The sequence below is a fragment of the Stomoxys calcitrans genome, chromosome 1 (assembly GCF_963082655.1).
Source record: "Stomoxys calcitrans chromosome 1, idStoCalc2.1, whole genome shotgun sequence".
Lineage (NCBI taxonomy): Eukaryota > Metazoa > Arthropoda > Insecta > Diptera > Muscidae > Stomoxys > Stomoxys calcitrans.
In genome coordinates, this window is record NC_081552.1 from 209,416,012 (window position 1) to 209,441,379 (window position 25,368).

At 41.4% G+C, this 25,368-nt stretch overlaps 1 protein-coding gene across 1 annotated transcript; it reads left to right on the forward strand.

The window, feature by feature from the left end:
- The first annotated feature begins 15,969 nt into the window (after positions 1 to 15,969).
- LOC106092177 (probable serine hydrolase) lies at positions 15,970 to 24,926 on the forward strand. Its single transcript, XM_059368384.1, has 2 exons — positions 15,970 to 15,990; positions 23,965 to 24,926. The coding sequence occupies exons 1-2, from the start codon at positions 15,970 to 15,972 to the stop codon at positions 24,922 to 24,924; spliced, it is 981 nt and encodes a 326-aa protein (XP_059224367.1). The 3' UTR covers positions 24,925 to 24,926.
- The last annotated feature ends 442 nt before the right edge of the window (positions 24,927 to 25,368 follow it).

The window sequence follows — 25,368 nt, forward strand, 5'->3', positions numbered from 1 at the left end:
TTTCGCCGTCCTACCAACCGTTTCGCTATTCTACAATGTTTCATGCGAATTCGTCGCCCACTCCCATAACTCGGACTGCGTCGACCCGAAAGGTTTCGGGTTAACCAAGTTTATTGACGACAGTCCTCTGGCCTTCACCACCAAATCGATTGCCCTTTCATTCGCCCTTACTCCGTTATGGCCCGGCACCCAAACGATGCGGATTTTGCCATCCTCAGAGAAGGCTTTAATCTCCTTCTTACAATGCAAGACTGTTCGTGACCTTAACGTCCTGTTTGTTATTGCCCTTTAGACAATTTTACTGTCGGTAAAGATTTTCACAATCGACGTCCTCGCGTTAGCACCTCACCACTTCACGCATTCCGTGAACGCCCGGATCTCCACCTGCAGGACCGTATTATGGTCCGTATTTTCATTGCCCTTATGGCAATTTTACTGTCCGTAAAGACGACCTCGCGTTAGCACCACACCACTACACGCTTTCCGTGATCGCCCGGATCTCTGCCTGCAGAACCGCATTGTGGTCATGCAGTCTAAAACAGATCTCAGTCCTTGGGTTCTCAATGTAAACCCCCAGGCCCACTCTGTCCTCTAGCTTTGATCCATCCGTGTAACATAATCTTCCAGATAGCAATTCTAGGATTCCGTCAATCCAAGAGTGTGCCGATGGCAGCAGTGCCTCGCACTCGACTTTAAGGTTCATCTCAGGTATCCGATCGGAAACCTCTTCCCTTCCTTCCTTCCTTATACCGCGATGGTATGAGCTGCTCCCATCCTTGCCCTTATGACAATTTTACTGTCCGTAAAGACGTCCTCGCGTTAGCACCACACCACTACACGCTTTCCGTGATCGCCCGGATCTCTGCCTGCAGAACCGCATTGTGGTCAGGCAGTCTAAAACAGATCTCAGTCCCTGGGTTCTCAATGTAAACCCCCAGGCCCACTCTGTCCTCTAGCTTTGATCCATCCGTGTAACTTGATCTTCCAGACAGCAAGACTAGGGTTGCGTCAATCCAAAACTGTGGCGATGGCAGCAGTGCGTCGCACTCGACTTCAAGGTTCATCTCAGGTATCCGATCGGAAACCTCTTCCCTTCCTTCCAGGTTTTCTATCGTTGCCTGGATTATACCGCGATGGTATGAGATGCTCCCATCCTTGCCCTTATGGCAATTTTACTGTCCGTAAAGACGAACTCGCGTTAGCACCACACCACTACACGCTTTCCGTGATCGCCCGGATCTCTGCCTGCAGGACCGCATTGTGGTCAGGCAGTCTAAAACAGATCTCATTCTCTGGGTTCTCAATGTAAACCCCCAGGACCACTCTGTCCTCTAGCTTTGATCCATCCGTGTAACATGATCTTCCAGATGGCAATACTGGGGTTGCGTCAATCCAAAACTGTGGCGATGGCAGCAGTGCGTCGCGCTCGACTTCAAGGTTCATCCCAGGTATCCGATCGGAAACCTCTTCCCTTCCTTTCAGGTTTCCTATCGTTGCCTCGATTATACCGCGATGGTATGAGCTGCTCCCATCCTCAATCCATTCTCCCATTGCCTTATGTCTCATAGCCGCAGGGGCTGCCTCACACTAAATCTGTATGTCAATGGATCGGATATCTAGAATAGTCTCTAGTGCCCTAGTGGGTGTGGTCCTCATCGCTCCGCCTGAGCCAAGACAACATGTCCTCTGAATCTGTTGTATGGGGCTTATGGTGCTCTTTTTCTCCATAGCAGTCCACCAAACTACTGAGGCATAAATAAGTATTGGTCTAATTACGCTACTGTAGAGCCAGTGGACTATCCTAGGATTCAGGCGCCATTTCGAGCCTACGGCCCGTCTACATAGTGTCCAACATCTGTGAGCCTTCTCAGTACGCTGCTGAATGTGACACTTCCTACTCAGTTTCCTATTTAAGATCACACCTAAGTATTTGACTTTGTCAGATATCGAAAGCGTCTTATTGAGGAAACGTGGTGCGTTAAATTCGCCCACCTTCGCCATCCTTGTGAACAGGCATATTTCAGTCTTCTCTGGGTTAACATTGAGACCTCTGGGTCTAGCCCAGTTATATGCCATATGCAAGACCCTTTCGGCCCTTCTGCATAGCTGGTTCGGATCCTTGCCCCTGAGAAGTATTAAAACATCGTCTGCGTAGCAGACGGGTTCAAATCCCTCCTCAGTCAGCGTCCGTAATAGGTCATTTATGGTGGTCACCCGTAGGGTTGGGTGATAAAATGCCCCCCCAGTGGCGTGCCTTGTGCAACTTTCTCCCTTATATTGAAGCCATGAAACACACATTTTATCCACCTGTTCGCATAGTAGACGGGTTCAAATACCTCCTCAGTCAGCATTCGTAATAGGTCATTTATGGTGGTCAAACATAGGAGTGGCGATAGAATGCCCCCTGTGTCGTGCCTTGTGCAACTTTCTCCCTTATATTGAAGCCATGGATCCCACAATTTATCCACCTGTTCGCGTAGCAGGCGGGTTCATTTATGGTGGTTACCCATAGGAGTGGTGATAAAATGCCCCCGTGGCATGTCCTGTGCCACTTTCTCCCTTATAAAGGGTGATTTTTTTGAGGTTAGGATTTTCATGCATTAGTATTTGACAGATCACGTGGGATTTCAGACATGGTGTCAAAGAGAAAGATGCTCAGTATGCTTTGACATTTCATCATGAATAGACTTACTAACGAGCAACGCTTGCAAATCATTGAATTTTATTACCAAAATCAGTGTTCGGTTCGAAATGTGTTCATTCACCGTTCAGCGATGAGGCTCATTTCTGGTTGAATGGCTACGTAAATAAGCAAAATTGCCGCATTTGGAGTGAAGAGCAACCAGAAGCCGTTCAAGAACTGCTCATGCATCCCGAAAAATGCACTGTTTGGTGTGGTTTGTACGCTGGTGGAATCATTGGACCGTATTTTTTCAAAGATGCTGTTGGACGCAACGTTACGGTGAATGAACACATTTCGAACCGAACACTGATTTTGGTAATAAAATTCAATGATTTGCAAGCGTTGCTCGTTAGTAAGTCTATTCATGATGAAATGTCAAAGCATACTGAGCATCTTTCTCTTTGACACCATGTCTGAAATCCCACGTGATCTGTCAAATACTAATGCATGAAAATCCTAACCTCAAAAAAATCACCCTTTATTTATGCTATTGGACACACAATTTATCCACCTGTTCGTTAGCATATGGTTTATCCAGTTTCTTAGGACCGGGTCCACCCGGCACTGGTCTAAGGATTGGATCAGTGTGTCGCTCCGCACATTGTTAAAAGCCCTCTCGATGTCAACGCATACCGCCAGGGTGTACGTTTTGGCATTCGTTTATTTCTCTTCTATTCTATTCTCCTTCTATTCTGCTCTATAAATATGTATAATCCAATTTTCACTTTTAGGGCCTATGCAAGCTCATTTATCAAACGATCTTCTTAAAATTGCATAACGATTTACTCTACGACTCCAAACAAATGTACAGATTTTGGTCGACATTTTTTCATTCAAAATTAAAGCAAATAATAATTTCGGCGGCCACCGTAGCGCAGAGGCTAACATGTCCGCCTATGACGCTGAACGCCTGGGTTCGAATCCAGGCGAGACCATCATAAAATTTTCAAACGGTGGTTTTCCCCTCCTAATGCTGGCAACATTTGTGAGGTACTATGCCATGTAAAACTTCTGTCCAAAGAGGTGTCGCACTGCGGCACGCCGTTCGGACTCGGCTATAAAAAGGAGGCTCCTTATCATTGAGCTTAAAACTTTAATCGGACTGCACTCATTGATATTTGAGAAGTTTGCCCCTGTTCCCACAGCTTACTTTCAACATACTCAAAGTGGTGTAGTACATCAAAGGATAGACCTTGTCCGACTTTAACTTCTCCCAACTTGTTATTATTGGGTTGCCCAAAAAGTAATTGCGGATTTTTCATATAGTCGGCGTTGACAAATGTTTTCACAGCTTGTGACTCTGTAATTGCATTCTTTCTTCTGTCTGCTGTTACTTTTAGCTTGCTTTAGAAAAAAAGTGTAAAAAAAGTATATTTGATTAAAGTTCATTTTAAGTTTTATTAAAAATGCATTTACTTTCTTTTAAAAAATCCGCAATTACTTTTTGGGCAACCCAACATTAAACCTTATGTCTGAATACTATTTTAATTTGCCTAAAACTAATTTCTTAATTTTACTTTAAAACAACAGAGCTTTCAAAAATTCTTCTTTGTGTGGGATGGAGCAACAAAAGTCTCATGCTGTTTGATACTCGTAGTGCATGATGCATTTTTCATAGCTCAATTAAGCTTGTCCTTCAACTCTTTTAAGGTATTTTTCATCAATTGTGCAATAAACCAAATCTCACTCTGTTGGTTTGCCTAGTGATATGCAAATGTTTGACAAATCAAAAATTCATCAATGTTCATTTGAATAATACCAGCGGGAGAATGAAGACACATGGCTTTGACAGGCTTCCATTAGTGGGCAAAGTCATTTGAAGTGAGGCATTGACACTGGTTTCTGACACAGTTCAAATCTAAATCTGATTGTGAACATCACAAAATATACGATAAGGATGGCGAATGTGCATTCACAGAGTCAGATACTGATAAATTAGCAAAGGATAGTGTCGGACAGTTTTATCAGTTTTCCAACAATGCTTTCAGAAGGTATGACTGCATACATTCTTGTTTTCCAAAAATTTATTTCAATTTTATTTTTGGTTTGGAGATAATTTAAATGCTGTGTGTTTGATATGAATGGATATTAGGAAAACCACACTGAAAATTAAATGCTTGCATTTCATTATGATATGGGACTCAATTTGAGTCCCATATAGCCATGGTCAGCTAATATGACCATTGGGAGGTATTTGGTGGTGGGCGACCTCCCATTACTTGCACCTAATGTTTTATGACATATTTGTAATCTACTGCCCAATAATTTTCATTTGAGCCCCATATTGACATAAACTTCGAATATATCTGTCTAGAGGAGTTTTGGGCTTTGGGGAGGCCCGCTAAGTACTTGGACTAAAATTTTTATACCATATTCGTTTTCTGGTCTCCAATACCTTTCATTTGATACCCTTATTGTGCCCATCGTACCACTTTCGGATATGGTAGGGGTTTTTGGGGTATGGGGGAGGGTCCACCTCCACCCGATATCTAAAAATTATATATCCTATGTTTCCTTGCAGACAAACGTACACAATCTATGAAAATGTTAAGCAAATCGGTTCAGCCAAGTGCCATATAGTCATAATGGGTCTAATGGCGTTTTTGAGGGGTGGCGTGACCGCCTATACTTCGATCTGCACTTGTATGCCAGATTCAAAACCTACTCCCGAATACGTTTCATTTGAGCTCCATATTGAAATGATCGTTCAATATGTCTGTTTTGGGCAGTTTTGGGGTTGGGTCGGCCCGATGGGTACTTAGACTCAAATTTTAATACCATATTCGTATTCTACTCTCCAATACCTTTCATTTGAGCCCCATATTGAAATGATCGTTCAATATGTCTGTTTGGGGGAGTTTTGGGGTTGCGTCGGCCCGATGGATACTTAAACTCAAATTTTAATACCATAGTCGTATTCTACTCTCCAATACCATTCATTTGATACCTATATTGTCCCGATCGGTCCACTTTTGATTTTGGGTTGTGTTTTTGGCATAAGGGGGAGAGTCCGCCCCCCTTCCGATACCGAAAAATTATATAGCCTATGTTTACTTCCAGACCAACATACACCATAAACGAATTATTTCGAGAAAATCGGTTATGCCGTTTTTCAGTCTATATGTAACAAACAAACCGAATCCCATATATGTGCCTATTTTGGGCGTTTTTGTGGGGTGCGGGGTGACCCCCTATACTTCGACACGAATTTGTATGCCAGCTTCGTTATCTACTCCCACATACTTTTTATTTGATACCCATATTGTCCTTATCGGTCCACTTTTGATTTTGGGTGGTGTTTTTGGGGTAACGGTGGAGGGTCCGCCCCCATTCCGTTTTCAATAAATTATAAAGCCTATTCCCACTTCCTGACCATATTCGTAATCTACTCCCGAATACCTTTCATTTGAGTCCCATATTGTCATGATTGTCAAATAAACCTATTTTAAGGGGTTTTGGGGTTGGGGCGGCCCCCCAGTTACTCGAACTCAATTTTTAATATGAAATTCGTACTCTGCTCTTGAATACCTTTCATTTGAGTACCATATTGTCCCGAACGGTCCACTTTTATTTTTGGGTAGTACTTTTGGGGTAAGGGGGAGGGTCCGCCCCCCCTTCCAATATCAAAAAATTATATAGCCTATGTTGCCATCCAGACCAAAACGGTCGGTAGAACGACCAAAATCCTATGGGGAGATCTAGATCGTGAGAAGACGAGACTATTACTCAAAGGTAGTAGGAAGGAGATCAATATAGCTTTCGGTGTGATAATGGGTCACGTAGGACTAGGAGCTCACTTATGTAAAATCGGTGCAGCAAGTGATAGCAACTGTAGGGCATGCGGGAATGCGTGATTTAGATTTAGACTTAAAGATTTTGGAGGTAGTACGGAATTCTTAACTTAGATTTTCTTTTTCCAGGTTTCGTTTTTAGTATTTAGAGGGCACAACAAACCGATTATTGACTTAGGTGTATGTCCAAAGTGGCATTGGACGAATTAATATCCGCAGCCTCTTTTCAACCTAACTTACCTAACCTATTACCCTATTTCATTGAAATTTCAAACTGTGACTTGTGTAGAGCTTCTCGGCACCTAAACCAAATATGATTATGATGTCCCTCGTACTCGAAACGATGGAACGCATTGTGACACACTGATCCAATCGTTAGACCCGTACCGGGTAGAACGCGTTCTTAGAAACTGGATGAACCATACGCTAAGAAACAGGTGGATAAATTGTGGGTGCCCTGACATATATATTAGGGAGAAAATGGCATAAGGCACAACACAGTGGGGCAATTCATTACCACTCCTAAAGGTGACCACTATAAATAACCTATTACGGATGCTGACTAAGGAGTGATTTGAACTCGTCTGCTATGCAGACGATGTTACTTTGCTTCTACGGAGTAAGGATCCGAATCAGCTATGCAGAAGAGCCGAAGGGGTCTTGCAGATGGCAAAGGACTGTGCTAGACCTACCCTACCAACCTAATCCAGAGAAGATTGAAATCTGCCTGTTCAGGAGGAAGACGAAGATGGGTAAAATTTATACACCACGAGTTCTCAATAGAACGATTTCGATATCCGACAAGTCAAAAACTGAGGAGTGATCTGGGACAGAAAACTGAATTGGAGGTGTCATGTTCGGGAGCGTACCAACAAGGTTCACAGATGTTGGGCGCTATGTAGACGGGCCTTAGGCTCGATATAAAGCCTGAATACGAGGACAATACACTGGCTATACAGGAGCGTGATTAGACCAATACTCACTTACGCCTCAGTAGTTTGGCGGACTGTGATGGAGAAAAAGTGCAACATAAGGCCCATACAACAGGTGCAACATATGGACCATACAACTTGGCAAAGGTGGAGTAATGAGGACCTCCACTAGGACCATACAAAAGGTTCAGAGAACATTTTGTCTTGGCATAGGTGGAGCGATGAGGAACACCTATTCTAGGTATCCGACCCGTAGACATACAGATTAATTGGGAGGCAGCCATTGCGTAGTGCAGAGGTTATCATGACCGTCTATGACGCTGAACGCCTGGGTTAGAATACTGGCGAGAATATCAGAAAAAAATTGTCAGCGGTGGATTTCCTCTCCTAATGTTGGCGGCGTTTGTGAGATTATATGCCATGCATAGAACCCATGTAAAAACTTCTCTCCCAAAAGGTGTCACCCAGCGGCAAGCCGTTCGGACTCGGCTATAAAACGGAGGTCTCTTATAATTGAGTTTAAATTTGAATCGGACAACACTCACTGGTATGTGAGAAGTTTGCCCCTGTTCTTTAATGGAATGTTCATGGGCAAATTTGCATTTGCACTGCGTCTATGAGACTTAAGGCGATGGGAGAATGGAAAGAGGATAGGAGGATGTCATACCATGGCGGAATAGTCGAGGCGACGATATGAAACCTGGAAGAAGTGGAAACGGTTTCCGATAGGATACAAGAGACGGCGACGACCATTCCGATGGAATCGGAATGGTTTCCGATCGGATACCTGAGACGACACTTGAGGTCGAGTCCTCGCACAGCTGCCCGCTGCACAGACTTGGATCGACGGAACTTTGGTATTGCCATCTGGAAGATCAGACCACACAGATGGGTCAAAGTCATAGGACAGTTTTTGCCTGCGGTTTTAAATTGAGATCTTGGCACTGAGATCTGTTTACGACTGCCTGCAGGCGGAAATGCGGACGATAACGGAATGCATGAGGTGGTGTGGTGTTAAACCGGTGGCGCCGAGTGAAAACATCTTTACCGACAGTACACTGGCAATCGGGCACTGAGATCTGTTTTTGACTGCCTGCAGGCAAAATCCGGCGATCCCGGAATCTGTGAGATGCTGTGGTGTTAACGCGAGGGCTTAGAGTGAAAACATCTTTACCGGCAGTAAACTGCCATCTTGGCAATAATAACCACTACGGTAGAGTCACGAACACTCTTGGAGTGTAGGAAGGAGATTAATGGCCTCTCTGAGGATGGCACGATCTGCATTGTTTGAGTGCCGCACCATAGCGGAGTACGGGAAATGAGAAAGCAAATGATTTGGCAGTGAAGGCCAGAGGACTGCCATCAATAAACTTGGTTAATTCGAAGCCTTTCGGAGCAACGAAGCTCAAAATAAGTGCGTGGGTGACGAACGCGCACATAATACTGTGGAAAAGCCAAACGGTCGGTCGAAAATCTTATGGCTAGACCCGGATCGTGAGAAGGCTTCTACCGAAATGAAGTAAGAAGGAGGTCAGTATAGCTTTCGGTATCATGATGGACTACGAGCTCACTTATATAAAATTGGTGATACCATGAGTAGGACATGAAGGCCAGAGAACTGCCGTCGGTAAACTTGGTTAACCCAAAGCCGAAGCCTTTCGGAGCGACGGAGTCCAAGTAAAGGCAATGGCAGGTCCGGATCGTGAAAAGACAAGGCAAATACTTCTTGAGCCACTAGAGGGCGCAATCCTCATCCGATTTAGCTGAAATTTTGCATGAGGTGTTGTGTGATGATTTCCAACAACTGTGCTAAGTATGGTTGAAAGCAGTCAATAACCTGATACAGCTGTCATATAATCACCAATCTGAGGCCTTGACTTCTTGAGCCCCTAGAGGGCGCAATTCCTATCCGATTTGGCTTAAATTTTGCATGACATGTTTCGTTATGGCTTCCAATAACCGTGCCAAGTATGGTTAAAATTTTACACAAAAACTTTTTATTAGTGTATGGCTGTTGGGATTGTTAATGGGCCAAATCGGTCCATATCTTGATATAGCTGGCATATAAAACGATCTTGGGTCCTGACTTCTTGAGCTTCTAGTGGGCGCAATTCTCATCGTATTTAGCTGAAATTTTGCATGAGCTGTTTTGTTATGACTTCTAAAACCTGTGCTAAGTATGGTCGAAATCAGTTCATAACCTGATATAGCTGCCATATAAACCGATTTTGGGTCTTGACATCTTGAGGTGCTAGGGGGCGCAGTTCTTATCCAATTTGTCTGAAATATAGCATGAGGTGTTGTGTTATGGCTTCTAAAACCTGTGCTTAGCACGGTCTAAATCAGTTCATATCCTGATATAGCTGCCATATAAACCGATCCCCTGATTAGGCTTCTGGAGCTTCTAGAGGGCGCACTTTTTATCCGATGTAGTTGAAATTTTGCACATGTCGTTTTGGTATGACTTTCAACAACTGTGCCGAGGATAGTCTAAATATGTGTATGGCCTGATATAGTCGCCTTATAAACCTATCTCCGATTAGACTTCTTGAGCTTCCAGAGGGCGCACTTTTTATACGATTTGTCAATAATTTTGCACGTATCTTTTTGGTATGACTTTCAACAACTGTGCCGAGTATGGTCTAAATCTTTCTATAACCTGATATAGCCGCCTTATAAACCGATCTCCTGATTAGGCTTCTGGAGCTTCTAGAGGGCGCAATTCTTATCCGATTTGGCTGAAATTTTGCATGAGGTGTTTTGTGATGACTTCTAAAAACTGTGCTAAGTACGGTCGAAGTCAGTTCATAACCTGATATAGCTGCCATTTAAACCGATCTTGGGTCTTGACTTCTTGAGGGCGTAATTCTTATCCGATTTGGCTGAAATTTTGCAATTTTTGCGAAGTATGGTCTAAATCCGTTCATTACCTGATAGAGCTGACTTATTGCGTTCTAGAGGGCGCAATTCTTAACCAATTTGGCTGAAGTTTTGCATATGTTTTGGTATTACTTCCAACAGCTATGTGAAGTTGGATCTAAATCGGTTTATAACCTAATATAGCTGCCATAGAGACCGATCTCCCGATTAGACTTATTGGGCTTCCAGAAAGCGCAGTTCTTATCCAATTTGGTTGAAATTTTGCGTATGTCGTTTTGGCATGACTTCCAACAACTGTTTCAAGTATTGTTTAAATCAGCTGATATAGCTGCGATATAAACCGATGTGCCAATTTGACTTTCTGAAGCATCTGGAGGGCGCAATAATTATCCGAAATTTTGGAGATGGTGTTTTTCTATGACTACTAACAGTCATGGCAATTACGGTCCATATCGGTCAATAACTTGATATTCCTCATATATTCAAATATAGTCATTAAAAGAACTTGACAAATGCCATCCATGATGGAGGGTATATAAGATTCGGCCTGGCCGTACTTTGCACTCTTTTACTTGTTTTTGGTAATAGGGTATGAAAAAATTTCGGGGCCCTAGAAGGACTAGGGGCTATTAGTGGGGCCTTTAGGTTGAGTAACACTCCTACTAGAATCAGGACTGCGGAGTTGACATCGAAGTCGACAGTAAAACTAGGGAGAGAAGTCTCCTCTGTTGTAACTTAATGGAATGTTCAAGTGCATTTAATGGCGTATACTTTATTTAATGGCGTATACTTTATTTAACGGCATATACTTTCATTACCTGTTCAAATATTGCTATGCATGGCTACTACTTTAAAATATTGCCATACTTTCACTTGCTCTTTCCATTTAGAATAAATTCATTATGCTTTTGAATCATTGCAATGCCTTTTGCCATCTCCATCCGAAAAGCAATTCATAATTCGCGTTGTACACCAGCCAAGAGCATATAATGAAGTCAATTTACTTCATTACTACTTCTGAGAGCATGGTAAATGTTTGCAAATGCTAATAACATTTCCACGAAAGTGTATCCCAGAAACAGAGAATGAATATCAAGCAAATATTTGAAAAAAAAAATGCATGAAAGGGAGAGAAGTTTCTTAAAGGCTTTTGTCGTGTACCATGTTTGCTGCATTTGTCAGTAGTTTCATATCGTAGGATTTTGTTATAATTTGTTTTACATAACCACTAGCTGGGATAAAGAGAACTTACCTTATGGCGTTTGTAAAATGTCCTCCAAAATGGTGCTGTTTAGCTTACCACGGGTGCAGCAAAACATGCATGTCGTTGACATATCAACTTAAACTCCCAAGAGCCAATTGCAATTTTGTATTTTTCCCTCCATGTACTCATATGCCAAGGATGGATGACGACAACCACGACGACTATGACAGCGGGATTTTTATACTGTCAAAATAATCAGCATACATGTAGCAAAAGTTAAACACCAACTAAACTTCTTCCATCTTCAACATATCCCCAGCGATGATGAACGCTAAAATTTTGCTCAAATGTCTGGGAATATCCAGGAGGCAGCCTGTGAAGAAAACTGAAACGAGACAATATAAAGAATTGATGCTTGAAAAGGTCTCAAAAGTGCAGTAGACAGGAAAATATTTTATTTCCCAGAAAAGAAGACAAAATAAATAAATGCATTTCATTTCAAATATGTTTGTATACGGAGAAAGAATAACATTGAAATTCTATCTTTATTTACATAACCTTTAAAGAGAATGTCATACTTCTTGCAAAGATAGCATAGCTTTTGAAAATTTATTTAATGAAATAACTCAAAACTTAAATGTGTAACGGGTGATTTTCTAAGAGCTATAGGACAAGTAAAAAAAAAAACGAGTAAAAAGACGTTAAGTTCGGCCGAACTTTGGATACCCACCACTTCGGGTATATATGTACACCACCTTTCGTCAAAATCCGGTGAAAAATGCATACTTATGCCCCAAAGCAGCTACAACGAAATATGCTGCGATTTGGATCAAATACTAACAAGTCATTGTTCAATTGGGGCCTCTTATGGGGCCAAGACTTTAAATCGATATTTCGTTCTATATGGCAGCTATATCCAAATCTGGACCGATCTGGGCCAAATTGAAGAAGGATGTCGAAGGGCCAAACGCAACTAACAATCCCAAATGTCAGCAAAATCGGATAATAAATGTGGCTTTTATGGGCCCAAAACCTTAAATCGGCGGATCGGTCTATATGGCAGCTATATCCAAATCTGAACCGATCTGGGCCAAATTGAAGAAGGATGTCGAAGGGCCAAACACAACTCAGTGTCCCAAATTTCAACAAAATCGGACAATAAATGTGGCTTTTATGGGCCTAAGACCTTAAATCGGCGGATCGGTCTATATGGCAGGTATATCCAAATCTGGACCGATCTGGGCCAAATTGAAGAAGGATGTCGAAGGGCCAAACGCAACTCACTGTCCCAAATTTCAACAAAATCGGATAATAAATGTGGCTTTTATGGGCTTAAGACCCTATATGGGCGGATTGGTCTATATGGGGGCTATATCAAGATATAGTCCCATAGAGCCCATCTTCGAACTTAACCAGCTTACGGACAAAAAAAGAATCTGTGCCAAGTTTCAGCTCAATATCTCTAATTATAAAGACTGTAGTGTGATTTCAACAGACAGACGGACAAACGGACGGACATGGCTAGATCGTCTTAGATTTATACGACGATCAAAAATACCTTTATAGGGCCGGAAATGGATTTCGATGTGTTACAATACAAACGGAATGACAAAATGAATATACCACCATCCTTCGGTGGTGCGTAAAAAAACACATAAGATCAAAAAAATTCATGAAATCTTTATTTGAATCCATAGAACTGTCCATATAATTTAAAGTTTGAAGATTATTTCGTGCAAATGTTGACCGTGACTGAGCCTCAAATGGTCCATCCGCTTAGTCCAATTTCGGCATAATCTTTCCAACATTTCGGCAGCTATCTCACGAATAAATGCTTCATTGTTTGCCTTCAATGCATCAATTGAAGAGGGCTTGTCGGTATAGACACGAGCTTTTAACATAGCCCCACAAAAAATAGTCTAAAGGCGTTTAATCGCAGCGGAAAGTTTAACAGCACTCTAAGGGATATTCTTCAGGAAGCTCTACGTGCAATATAAATTCGTGCAAGATAGAAGTAGTTCTTTTCAGCAGAACATACAAGTTACCAATAGTGGAACGGAAAACCCGTTAAAAATCTAAATATCACTTGGAAAACTTAAAATGGCTTTATCTCCTAAACTATGGGTCCTAGCGGGAAATGGGTCTTAATTCTTGACCCCATTAAAAATGTTAAAATTTTACAAAAATCCATAAAAAATCGAAATTTCACTTGGAAAACTTAAAATGGTGTATCTCCTAAACTATGCGTCCTAGAGGGAAATGGGCTTTAATTCGTGACCCCATTAAAAACTTTAAAATTTCACCGAAAACCCATTAAAAATCGAAATTTTACTTGGAAAGCTTAAAATGGTTGTATCTCCTAAACTATGCATTCTAGAGGGAAATGGACCTTAACTCGATCGAAATCCTAAACAATGCGTCCTAGAGGGAAATGGGCCTTAGTTCCTGACTCCACTAAAAATTTTAAAATTTTTGCTTAAAATCCATTAAAAATCGAAATTTCAGCTGGAAAACTTAAAATGGCTATATCTTCTAAACTATGCGTACTAGAGGGAAATGGACCTTAGTTCGAGGCTCCATTAAAAATTTTACTAAAAATCCATTAAAAATCGAAATTTCACTTGGAAAACTTAAAATGGCTGTATCTCCTAAACTATGCGTCCCAGAGGAAAATGGGCTTTAATTCGTGACCCCATTTAAAACTTTAAAATTTCACCGTAAACCCATTAAAAATCGAAATTTTACCTGGAAAACTTTAAATGGCTGTATCTCCTCAACTATGCGCTCTGGAGGGAATTGGTGGTGGACGGCGCTCCAAAAATTCCAGCTACTGGAATTGTTTGTGCATCACAGCCGCATTGGCGACGACACCATCTGATGCACTGAATTTAAAGCAACATCTTATGCATTTGGACATTGTGGCTACACAAATTGCAGCGACCATTGTCGTGAGGTTAAGGGAGCTTTCATGTGGCGGATACGGACGTTGTGTTATCCTTCATGCAATATCCTATGTTCCAGGCAGTGTGGATTACACCCTACCTCAGCTGTTTTTTAATAAAAATTACTCCGATTGGACCCAATTTTTAATACAACATTCTTATTTTACTCCCAATTACCTATTATTTGAGTCCCATATTCATTTGGGCTGTACTTTTGGTGCTATTTTTTGGTTTTGGAACGACTGCCTAGATACTTGGATCCAATTTTTAAAATCATATTCATACTCTACTCCTAAATACCTTTCATTTGAGTCCCATATAGTCCGAAAGGCCCTTTTTTGATTTTGGGCCATACTTTTAAGGCGGTTTTGGCCTGGGTCAGCCTCTTACGTAATTGGACCCAATTTTTAATACCACATTCGCATTTAACTCCCAATTACCTATCATTTGAGACCCATATTGATATTTATAACCCCAAATACCTTTCATATGAGTCTCATGTTGCCCGGATTGATACACTTTTGTTGTTGGTCCTTATTCTTATTTAACTCCCAAGTATCATTCATTTGAGTTTCATAATGCCCCAATCGGTAAATATGTGCTGTTGGGGGGTAGGTAGGGAGGTCCCTCAAACGCCAAGTTATAAATTTGTATATCAGATTTGTACTCTACTTTTAAATATCATTCATTTGATACCCATACTGCTCAAAGCGGCAAAAATCTCCTGTTGGGTGGTATTTTTGGGATGGGGACCCCCTCGACACTCATCGTGACCTTTTTATGCCAAGTTCGTACTTTACTCTTATATACCATTCATTTGATACCCATATTGTCTCAATCGGTACACATGTCCGTTTGGGTGTGTTTTGGGTGGGGCGTCCCCCCAAGTTATTTCACCCCAAAATTTTAGACCAATTTCGTGTTTTTGGGGTTACCATTTCTCAAATTTCGCTTAAATTGGTGCGAGATAGTTGCACGAGATCTGGCGTTTTTGAAAATGGTGGCAAGGAGGAGGGTCCGCCCCCATTTAGTATATCTAAAAATATAGAATCCTATTTTCACCGGAGGATCAAACTCTACCCTACTCGTGAAAATTGATTCAGCCGTTTTTGAGTCTAAACGGAACGGAACGGAAGACAAACAAACTAACAAAGCGCAACAATTTAATTTTTATATAATAGAAGAAAATGTTGTCTTTACATTTAAAATCGCCCAATTAAAAATGCCATTTTTATTATCGAATACCATTTATTTCGGTAGACATCCCCAATAGCGGCAACACTGGAATTAACTTATCTCTCTTTTTTGTATTTGTTAACCAACCAAACGAGTTCTTATCAGAGAGAGAGAGAGAGAGAGATTACCTAAATTTATTGTTCTCTTCAATTAGATGCCCAACGAACTTGATGCAGTATCGTCGCAGCAGTGGACTAGAAATATTCGATGTGCCCATCTATGGTTCGAAATAAAGAGTATAGAAGTGACAATTTAATTATTTGCATACTTTGAGTAAGAAAATAACAAAATATAGACAAGAATGGAAAACCCTACACATGAGGTATGTAACAATTACATAAGCTCAATATTTCTATTAAACCTTAAATGTTTCGATTCATTTTAGAGCTATAGGTTTTATTGCTTGTAGAACTACACTACAGACATGCATGTTGCAGATAGCAGCTAGCAGCTAGCTGCTTAGCATTAGATTGCAGTGTACAAGTTTTTATACCCGCCACTATGGGACGATCTAACGCGTAAAACTTGCCGCTCGAAAATTTTCACCGATACTTGTAGACGTAGTTTGTTGGTTCGATGCAAACGTGCCTTATTGGTTCATATTTGAATTCAGATATTGAATTTATATGGGTATGTTAAGTTTATGACTCTCATGAGTAATTCATATCCAATTTGGCGGAAACTTTGCTTAGTGATTTTTATACCCTCCACCATAGGATGGGGGTATACTAATTTCGTCATTCTGTTTGTAACATCTCGCAATATGCGTCTAAGACCCCATAAAGTACATATATTCTCGATCGTCGTGACATATTAAATCGAACTAGCCATGTCCGTCCGTCTGTCTGTCGAAAGCACGCTTAATTTTGAAGTAGTAAAGCTAGCCGCTTCAAATTTTGCACAAATACTTCTTATTAGTGTAGGTCGGTTGGGATTGTAAATGGACCAAATCGGTCCTTGTTCTGATATAGCTGCCATATAAACCGATCTTGAATCTTGACTTCTTGAGCCTCTAGAGGGCGCATTTCTCGTTCGATTTGACTGCAATTTTGCACGTAGTGTTTCAATATCACTTCCAACAACTGTACTAAGTACGATTGAAATCGGTTCATAACCTGTTATAGCTGTCATATAAACCGATCTTGGATCTTAACTTTTTGAGCAGCTAGAGGGCGCAATTCTCATCCGATTTGGCTGAAATTTTTCATGAGGTGTTTTGTTATAACTTCCAAGATTTGTACGAAGTATGGTCCAAATCGGTTCATAACCTGTTATAGGTGCCATATAAACCGATCTAGGATCTTAACTTATTGAGCCGCTAGAGGGCGCAATTCTCATCCGATTTGGCTGAAATTTTGCATGAGGTGTTTTGTTATAACTTCCAAGATTTGTGCGAAGCATGGTCCAAATCGGTTCATGACCTGTTACAGCTGTGATATAAACCGATCTTGGATATTAACTTATTGAGCCTCTAGAGGGCGCAATTCTCATCCGATTTGGCTGAAATTTTGCATGAGGTGTTTTGTTATAACTTCCAAGATTTGTGCGAAGTATGGTCCCAATCGGTCCATAACCTGGTATAGGTGCCATATATACCGATATAGGATCTTAGCTTATTGAGCCTCTAGAGGGCGCACTTCTCATCCGATTTGGCTAAAATTTCGCATCAGGTGTTTTGTTATAACTTCCAAGATTTGTGAGAAGTATGATCCAAATCGGTTCGTAACCTGTTATTGCTGTGATATAAACCGATCTTGGAGCTTAACTTATTAAGCCTCTAGAGGGCGCAATTCTCATCCGATTAGAATGAAATGTTGCGCAACGTGTTGTGTTATGATATCCAACAAGTGTGCCTAGTATCGTTCAAATAACCTATAACCTGATATAGCTGCCATATAAACCGATCTTGGAGCTTAACTTATTGAGCCTCTAGAGGGCGCAATTCTCATCCGATTGGAATGAAATTTTGCACGACGTGTTTTGTTATGGTATCCATCAACTGTGCCAAGTATGGCGCAAATAGGTACATAACCTGATATAGCTGCTATATAAACTGATCTGGGATCTTGACTTCTTGAGCCTCTAGAGAGCGATTTGGCACAAATTTTGTACAACAGCTTCTCGCATGGCCTTTAACATACGTGTGCAATATGGTCTGAATCGATCAATAGCTTGATACAGCTCCAATATAAACCGATCTTCCGATTTTGCTTCTTGAGCCCCGAATTGGACTATAACTTGTTAAAACTCCTCCTCCTTCTCCTCCGTCCTTATTTATTATTGTTGGTTTGCCTAAAAAGAGATACCGCGCAAAGAGCTCGACAAATGCTATCCATTTTGGAGGGTATATAGGATTCAGCCCGTACGAACTTAGCTCACTCTTACTTGATTCTATTACTTCTAACATAAATACCATGTATGGTCTGAATCGTTATGGACACCTGATATAGCTCCCATATAAATCGATCTCCTGATTATACTTTTTGATCCTCTAGAGGGATAAACGTATCAAATATGGTCTAAATCGATTCATTAACTGATGTGGTTCCTTTACAAACCCATATCGCGATTATACTTCTTGAGTCTTTAGAGAGTGTAATTCTTCTCCGATTTGACTGAAATGTTGCCCAGTGAATTTTTCTATGTCCTCCAATATACGTGCCAAATATGGGCTGAATGGGTCAGTGCATATCGGTCCATAACATGATATAGCTGTCATATAAACCGATCTGGGGTCTTGACTTCTTGAGCCTCTAGAGGACGCAATTCTTATCCGATTTAGCTGAAATTATGTACAACGGCTTCTCTCATGACCCATTTACTTATTGTTATTCATTTAGTCATTCCTCATCTGGTCATCCGTTTGCAACACATCGACATATCAATTTTCGACCCTACAAAGTATATATATTTAGGATCGTCGTAAAAGTCTAAGACGTGTGTCTGTCCGTCTGTCCGCCCGTCTGTTGTTATCACTCTTTTTGATGCACGCTGGTCAAATTCTTGAATGGGCCAAATCGGACCACATTTGGATATAGCTGCTATATAGACCGATTTTATGATAAAGGGTCTAATGCCCATAAAAACTTTATTTTTCATCCGATTTCGCTGAAATTCGGAATAGTGCGCAGTTTTCTCCCAACATCTGACCTAAATATGGATTAGATAGGTTCATACTTAGATATAGCTGCCATATAGACCGATCTGCCGATAAAGGGTCTGTAGGCCATAAAAACTTTAATTATTACCCGATTTCGCTGAAATTTAAAACAATGGATTATTTTAAGCCTTCCGACATCGGACCTAAATATGGTTCAGATCGGACTTTATTTAGATATAGCTGACATATAGACCGATCTCCCGATAAAGGGTCTAAAGGCCATAAAAGCTTAAATTTTTATTCGATTTTGCTGAAATTCGGAATAGTGCGCAGTTTTAAGCCTCCCAACATCTGACCAAAATATGGATTAGATCGGTTCATACTTAGATATAGCTGCCATATAGACCGATCTCCCGATAAAGGGTCTGAAGCTCATAAAAGCTTTATTTATTACCCGATTTCGCTGAAATTTCAAACAGTGAGTTATTTTTAGCCTCCCGACACCCGACCTAAATATGGTTCAGATCGGACTATATTTAGATATAGCTGCCATATAGACCGATCTCCCGATAAAGGGTATGAAGACCATAAAAGCTTTATTTATTGCCCGATTTCGCTGAAATTTGAAACACTGAGTAGGTTAAGACCTCCCAACATCCGACCTAAATATAGTTCAGATCGGACTTTATTTAGATATAGCTGCCATATAAACCGATCTGCTGATAAAAGCTTTATTTATTACCCGATTTCGCTGAAATTTGAAACGATGAGTTTTTCTGAGCTTCACAATATCCGACCTCAATATGGTTCAGATCGGTTTATAATTGGATATATCTGCCACCGTAGCGCAGAGGTTAGCATGTTTGCCTACGACGCTGAACGCCTGGATTCGAATCCTGGCGAGAATATCATGAAAATTTTCAGCGTTGGTCATCCCCTCCTAATGCTGGCAACATTTGGGTGGTACTGTACCATTTGGTATGGCAGCCTTGTAAAAACTTTTCCAAAAAGAGTTGTCGCACTGCGGCACGCCGTTCCGACTCGGCTATAAAATCGAGGTCCCATATCATTGGGCTTAAATTTTGGATCGGACAGCACTTATTGATTTGTGAGAAGTTTGCCCCGTTCCTCAGTGGAATGTTCATGGGCAAATTTGCATTTGCATATCTGCCAAAAAGACCATTATTTTTTTTTCTACAAAATTGAATAGTGACATACATATTAGACCACTCAATGCTCGTGCCGAATTTTGGGTGCATAAGTTATCAAATTTTCACCGGATTGTGACGAAAGGGGATTTACATATATACCCGAGGTGGTGGGTATCCAAAGTTCGGCCCAGCCGAACTTAACGCCTTTTTACTTGTTTTCATTTAAACTATGCGTTTTATTTTTAAAAGAAATTTTAATCTTTGGCCGATTTTTGACCCATTCTTTAAATGCCGATATTTTTCTTGAAAGGCGTTGATTTTCTTCCAAATTAATATGGCAGCCCTACTCGCACTCTGCTCCCTAAGCAGCGTGTGAGAGCTAAAGTATAAAGGTCGTTATCTTCACTGAAGGAGAATGTTTGTTGGCAAATGAAAGCACCAACAATAAGAGCAGCATATTGGGCTGACGTTGTCGGCAGAGTATAGATAAGAGTAAAAGTAATAGAGTTGCGTTGTTGAGCTAATTTTTTAAAAAAATATGCATTCTCTTTATTAAAAAGACAAAAGTTAATGTGCGATAAGTTCGGCTGGGCCGAAATTTATATACCCTCCGTTTATACAAGAGTAATAATCAGATAATTATTGGGATCTATAAAGGCCCAAAAATCCGATTGGGAGATCGATTTATAGGTTTAAGATTTCTTTTTGTCCAATTCAGCTGGAATGCTGTAAGCGAATCACATTTGTGCCTTTGGAAATTTACAGCAAATGACACATAGACAGGTCCATAAAGATATAGCCCCTAGTATATAAAACAATCTTCCGAGTTGACGTCTTCAAGCCATAGATGAATCAATTTTTATCAGATTTTGGTAAAATCGTGGGTATGAATAACACTTATGCCCACCAACGCACCCATTCAATGTTTGAGTACTCCTCAATTCTTTCATCGCAAATGTGCAAATATTCCACATTCCACTAAAGAATATGGGCAAACTTCTCACATATCAATGGGTGCAGTTCGATTCAAGTTTAAGCTCAATTATAAGGGGTCTCCTTTTTATAGCCGAGTCCAAACGGCGTGTCGCAGTGCCACAACTCCATGGAGAGAAGTTTTTACAAGGCATAGTACCTCACAAATGTAGCCAGCATTAGGAGGGGAAAACCACCGCTGACAATTTTTTTTCTGATGGTCTCGCCAGGATTCGAACCAAGGCGTTCAGAGTCGTAGGCATGGACATATTAACCTCTGCGCTACGGTGGCCACCAACGTAACAGAACACTACTTGCAAAATTTCAGCTTCATCGGACAGCAATTGCGGATTGTAGGAGCTCAAGAAGTCAAATCGGGAGATCGGTTTATATGGAACCTATATCAGGTTACAGACCAATTCGGACCATACTTGACACGATGTTTGAATGTCGTGACAGAATACTAGGTGCAAAATTTCAGCTTCATCGGACAACAATTACGGATTGTAGGAAGTCAAATCGGGAGATCGGTTTACAGGCAGCTATATTCAAACCTGAATCATTATGTCCCATTACAATCCCTTATGACCTACATCAATAAGAAGTATCTGTGGAAAATGTTCATCGGCTAACTTTACGCATTCGACTGCTATCGTGATTTTCGATAGCCGCCGAACCTACGGACATGGCTAGATCGACTTAGAATTTACTATACCTTATGGGGTCAGATCATTATATCGAGGTGTTACAAACGGAATGTCTAGATAGGTATACCCGCCATCCTATTGGTGGTGAGTATAAAAAGGAAAATCTAAGTCAGGAGTTCCGTGCTACTTACACAATAACAGACATGAATCAACTTAGGGGCGATTTAGTGTCTATTATTGTGTCCCCACCTGAGTGCCGGAAATGCTTCAACGTCTTATCATCCTCCTTACATGACTTAAGGCCAAAACCGTTGAGCTTTGGTTTTGAGAGTCGCGTTGCAAAAGTGGAACACAAATCCACAAAAGCAACGTGGAAAAGTTAAAAAATGTTTAACTTTGGCGCTTGAAACCGAGAGTCATTCGGTGTTGGCACTCTTGAAGAAGTATTTTCGGTCGTCAAAGTTAAAAATTGTTTAATTTTTGGGAGTTGCTTTTTTAACATTTCTTTGCAGAGTTGCATTTTTCAACGCGACGCTCATCAACGCGCTCATTCTGTTAAGATCATTACACATACTATCACTTGCCGCACCAATTTTACATAACTGAGCTGGTAGTCCTATGTGTCCCATATTGATACCGAAAGTAACACTGTAACACCTCCTTCTTACTTTAGTTGAGTAATAGCCTCGTCTTCTCACGATACGGATTTTCGTCGTCCTACTAACCGTTTCGCTGTTCGACAGTGTTACAAGCGCGTTTGATGCCCTTAATACGGACTACGTCGACCCAAATGGTTTCGGGTTAACCAAGTTTATTGACGGCAGTCCTCTGGCCGTCACTCCCAAATCGTCCGCTTTCTCATTTCCAGTTACTTCCCTATGGCCCGGCACCCAAACAATGCGGATCGTGCCATTTTCAGAGAAGGCGTTAATCGCCTTGTTAAACTTCTAAACTGTTGTTGACCTTAGAGTCCTGGTTGTTATTTCCGTGATGGCCAATGTACTCTCCGCAAAGTTGTTCACACTCGACGTCAGAGCGTTAACACCACACCACACCACTTCACGCATTCCGTGATCGACCAAATCTCGGCCTGCAGGACCGTGTTATGTCGACAGACAGTCGAAAAGGGATCCTAGTCTCTGGGTTTTCAATGTAGAGCCCAGGTCCACTCAGTCCTCTAGCATTATCCTCCTGATGGCAATACCAGAGTTCCGCCAATCCAAAACTAGGCCGATGGCAGCAGTGCCTCGCACTCGACTTCAAGGTTCATCTCAGCTATCCGATCGGAAATCTCTTCCCTTCCTTCCAGGTTTCCTATTGTCGCCTCGATTATACGGCGATGGTATGAGCTGCTTCCATCCTCAATCCATTCCCACATCACCTTAGGTCTCATAGCCGCAGTGGCTGCCTCACACTTAATATGTAAGCCAATGGGTCGGATATGTAGAATTGTCTCCGGTGCCCTAGTGGGCCTAGTTCTAATCGCTCCACCTATGCCAAGACAACATGTCCTCTGAACCTGTTGTATGGTCTTTATGTTGCTCTTCTTCTCCATGGCAGTCCACCAAACTAATGAGGCGCAAGTAAGTCATGGTCTTATCGCGGTCCTGTAGATCCAGTGGACTTTTCTCAGATTCAGGGCCCATTTCGAGCCTACGGGCCATCCCCATAAAGAGTCAGGGGCCGTGCGCGCTTCCTTCGTTCCTTTTTCGACTTTATCTCCCTCCGCAAGGCATTGTCTGGAGTCTTCATTGGGTGAGGGCTGGCTTGGACTTGAAAGCGGGAAGCTCTTTTTCTTTTTCAGCATTTTAGAAGTATTGTGCGGCTCGGGGGATCTGACTCCCGTTCCTGCTTATGTGGAAGTGCTTGAAATGTCAGTTCGATGCCTTCCGGCAACCTGCCCTTTCGCGCAATTGCGCTGCTGGTGCAAATTCCTCAGTCTCCTTCATTATGACCGGAATAGCGATCTTGGTCTTCGTGTGAGCTTAGCAAAGTCATCACTCACTACCGCCGTCATTCCGTTATTCTCATCTCTCGATTCGACTGCGATGACTGTTGCAAACTGAATCGGAAACACTACCGTTACTTGAAGGCTGGCGGCGAACTACATATCTCTCTGGTTTATCCGTCTGACGATTGGATGTGCGCCAGCAGCATTACTCTCGATTACAGGTGCCAAGGCATTCACCCTATAGCAGGGGCGGACAACATGCTACGGTCTGATGCCAGCTGTTGAGTTTTTTTGGAGTCTCTTTTTAGCCTACTTCTGAAACGCTTTAAAATTTTTGCGTAATAGGCAGCACCTATTCGAGATATAGATTTTTCTTTGAGCAGGGAAATGAAAACACGTACGCTCTGCTATACGGTTGCTTGGCAACGAGTTCGATTACATGACATAATTCTTGTTTTCTTTTCATTTCTTGCAGTGCATAGAGTTTCAAATTCCTGTACCATGGGGTTTTTTGTCTTGCCAATGGTATGGAACGCGAAAAGTACGACCAATACTTGCCCTGCACGGATGGCAAGACAATTCTGGCACCTGGATACCTCTACTACCCTATCTACCAGGGCACGTTGGCTTATTTTGTGTTGAATTTCCTGGTCATGGCCGATCTTCTAAATTGCCCAAAGGTGTAATACATCATATACTCGATTACATCAATATCGTAGAACTCATTGTGAAGACTTTCAATTGGCAAAAGGTTTCGTTGCTGGGTCACTCTCTTGGTGGGGTGGTAGCTTACATATATGCCACCCTATTTCCAGAACGAATCGATCTATTGATACAACTCGACGTGGTCAAGATGCCCTATCGATCTCCTGAATTTCAGTTAAGGGCCTATAGAATCACAATTGAAAAACAGCTATTGGAGGATGAACGATACGATGAGGAACCGACCTCGTATACCTTTGACGAATTGGTAGAACTTATTCACCGAGGCTATAGAAAATCAGTGAATAAGGAAAACTGCAAGTATTTAATTGAACGCAACTGTAGTAGATCCTCAAAAGATCCCAGCAAGCTGTATTTCTCAACAGATCCCAGAATAAAATACTATGTCGAAATTGCCGATCAACATGAATACAATGCCGACTTCATCAAACCCCAAAAGAATTTGAATATTTTAATGATTAGAGGCACCACCACGATTTACATCGATCAAGAATCCTTGGATTTGCTGGAAGTTCTGAAAAAACAAAATCCCAATATGGAGAGCTATGAAGTGGAAGGCACCCACCATGTTCACATGAATAGCCCCAAAGAGGTGGCTAGGTACATGAGGCCGTTCATCTGTAAACATCGTCCCCCTGAGGAGTCATCGAGTACATTTGATGCCAACGAACAAGAGGAATGTCTAAAACGATTTTCCAAAAGTAAACTCTGATGAAAAAAGGAACTCAAAAAGCATTACTAAATGTTGATGTTGATATTATAGCTGCGATCAAATAGATAAATGACACACTCGTACGTATTATGGCGATATTGGGGCATAGGCTTAACTGAAACGCTTATCATTCCTAGCTATAGAGTCTGAATTGATTTTAATTTTATGAAAATGTAGACAGGTTTTAGCAACTGGCTAATCACATCATATGGAACTTTTAAATAAAATGCTAAACTTATTAGATGGCTTTATTTCAGAAGTTGTATAAACTTGCAGAACTATAACGGCCCACTGTACCAAACGGCGAAATAATTGGAAATAAGTCCACAACATTTTATCTGATTGATCTGAGTGGCAAAATATGTTCTAGACATTTGTAGAGGAGGACATAGGCTTTCAGCGAAATTCGCAGAGTTGGTCTATATCTTTAATACAGGTTGGGAT

What these genes read in the sequence shown, in the direction of transcription:
- LOC106092177 (XM_059368384.1), top strand. Translation starts at nt 15,970, where the DNA reads ATGGAAAACCCTACACATGAG. An exon ending in TGGAAAACCCTACACATGAG is followed by an intron (nt 15,991 to 23,964) that starts GTATGTAACAAT and finishes CATTTCTTGCAG; the next exon opens with TGCATAGAGTTTCAAATTCC.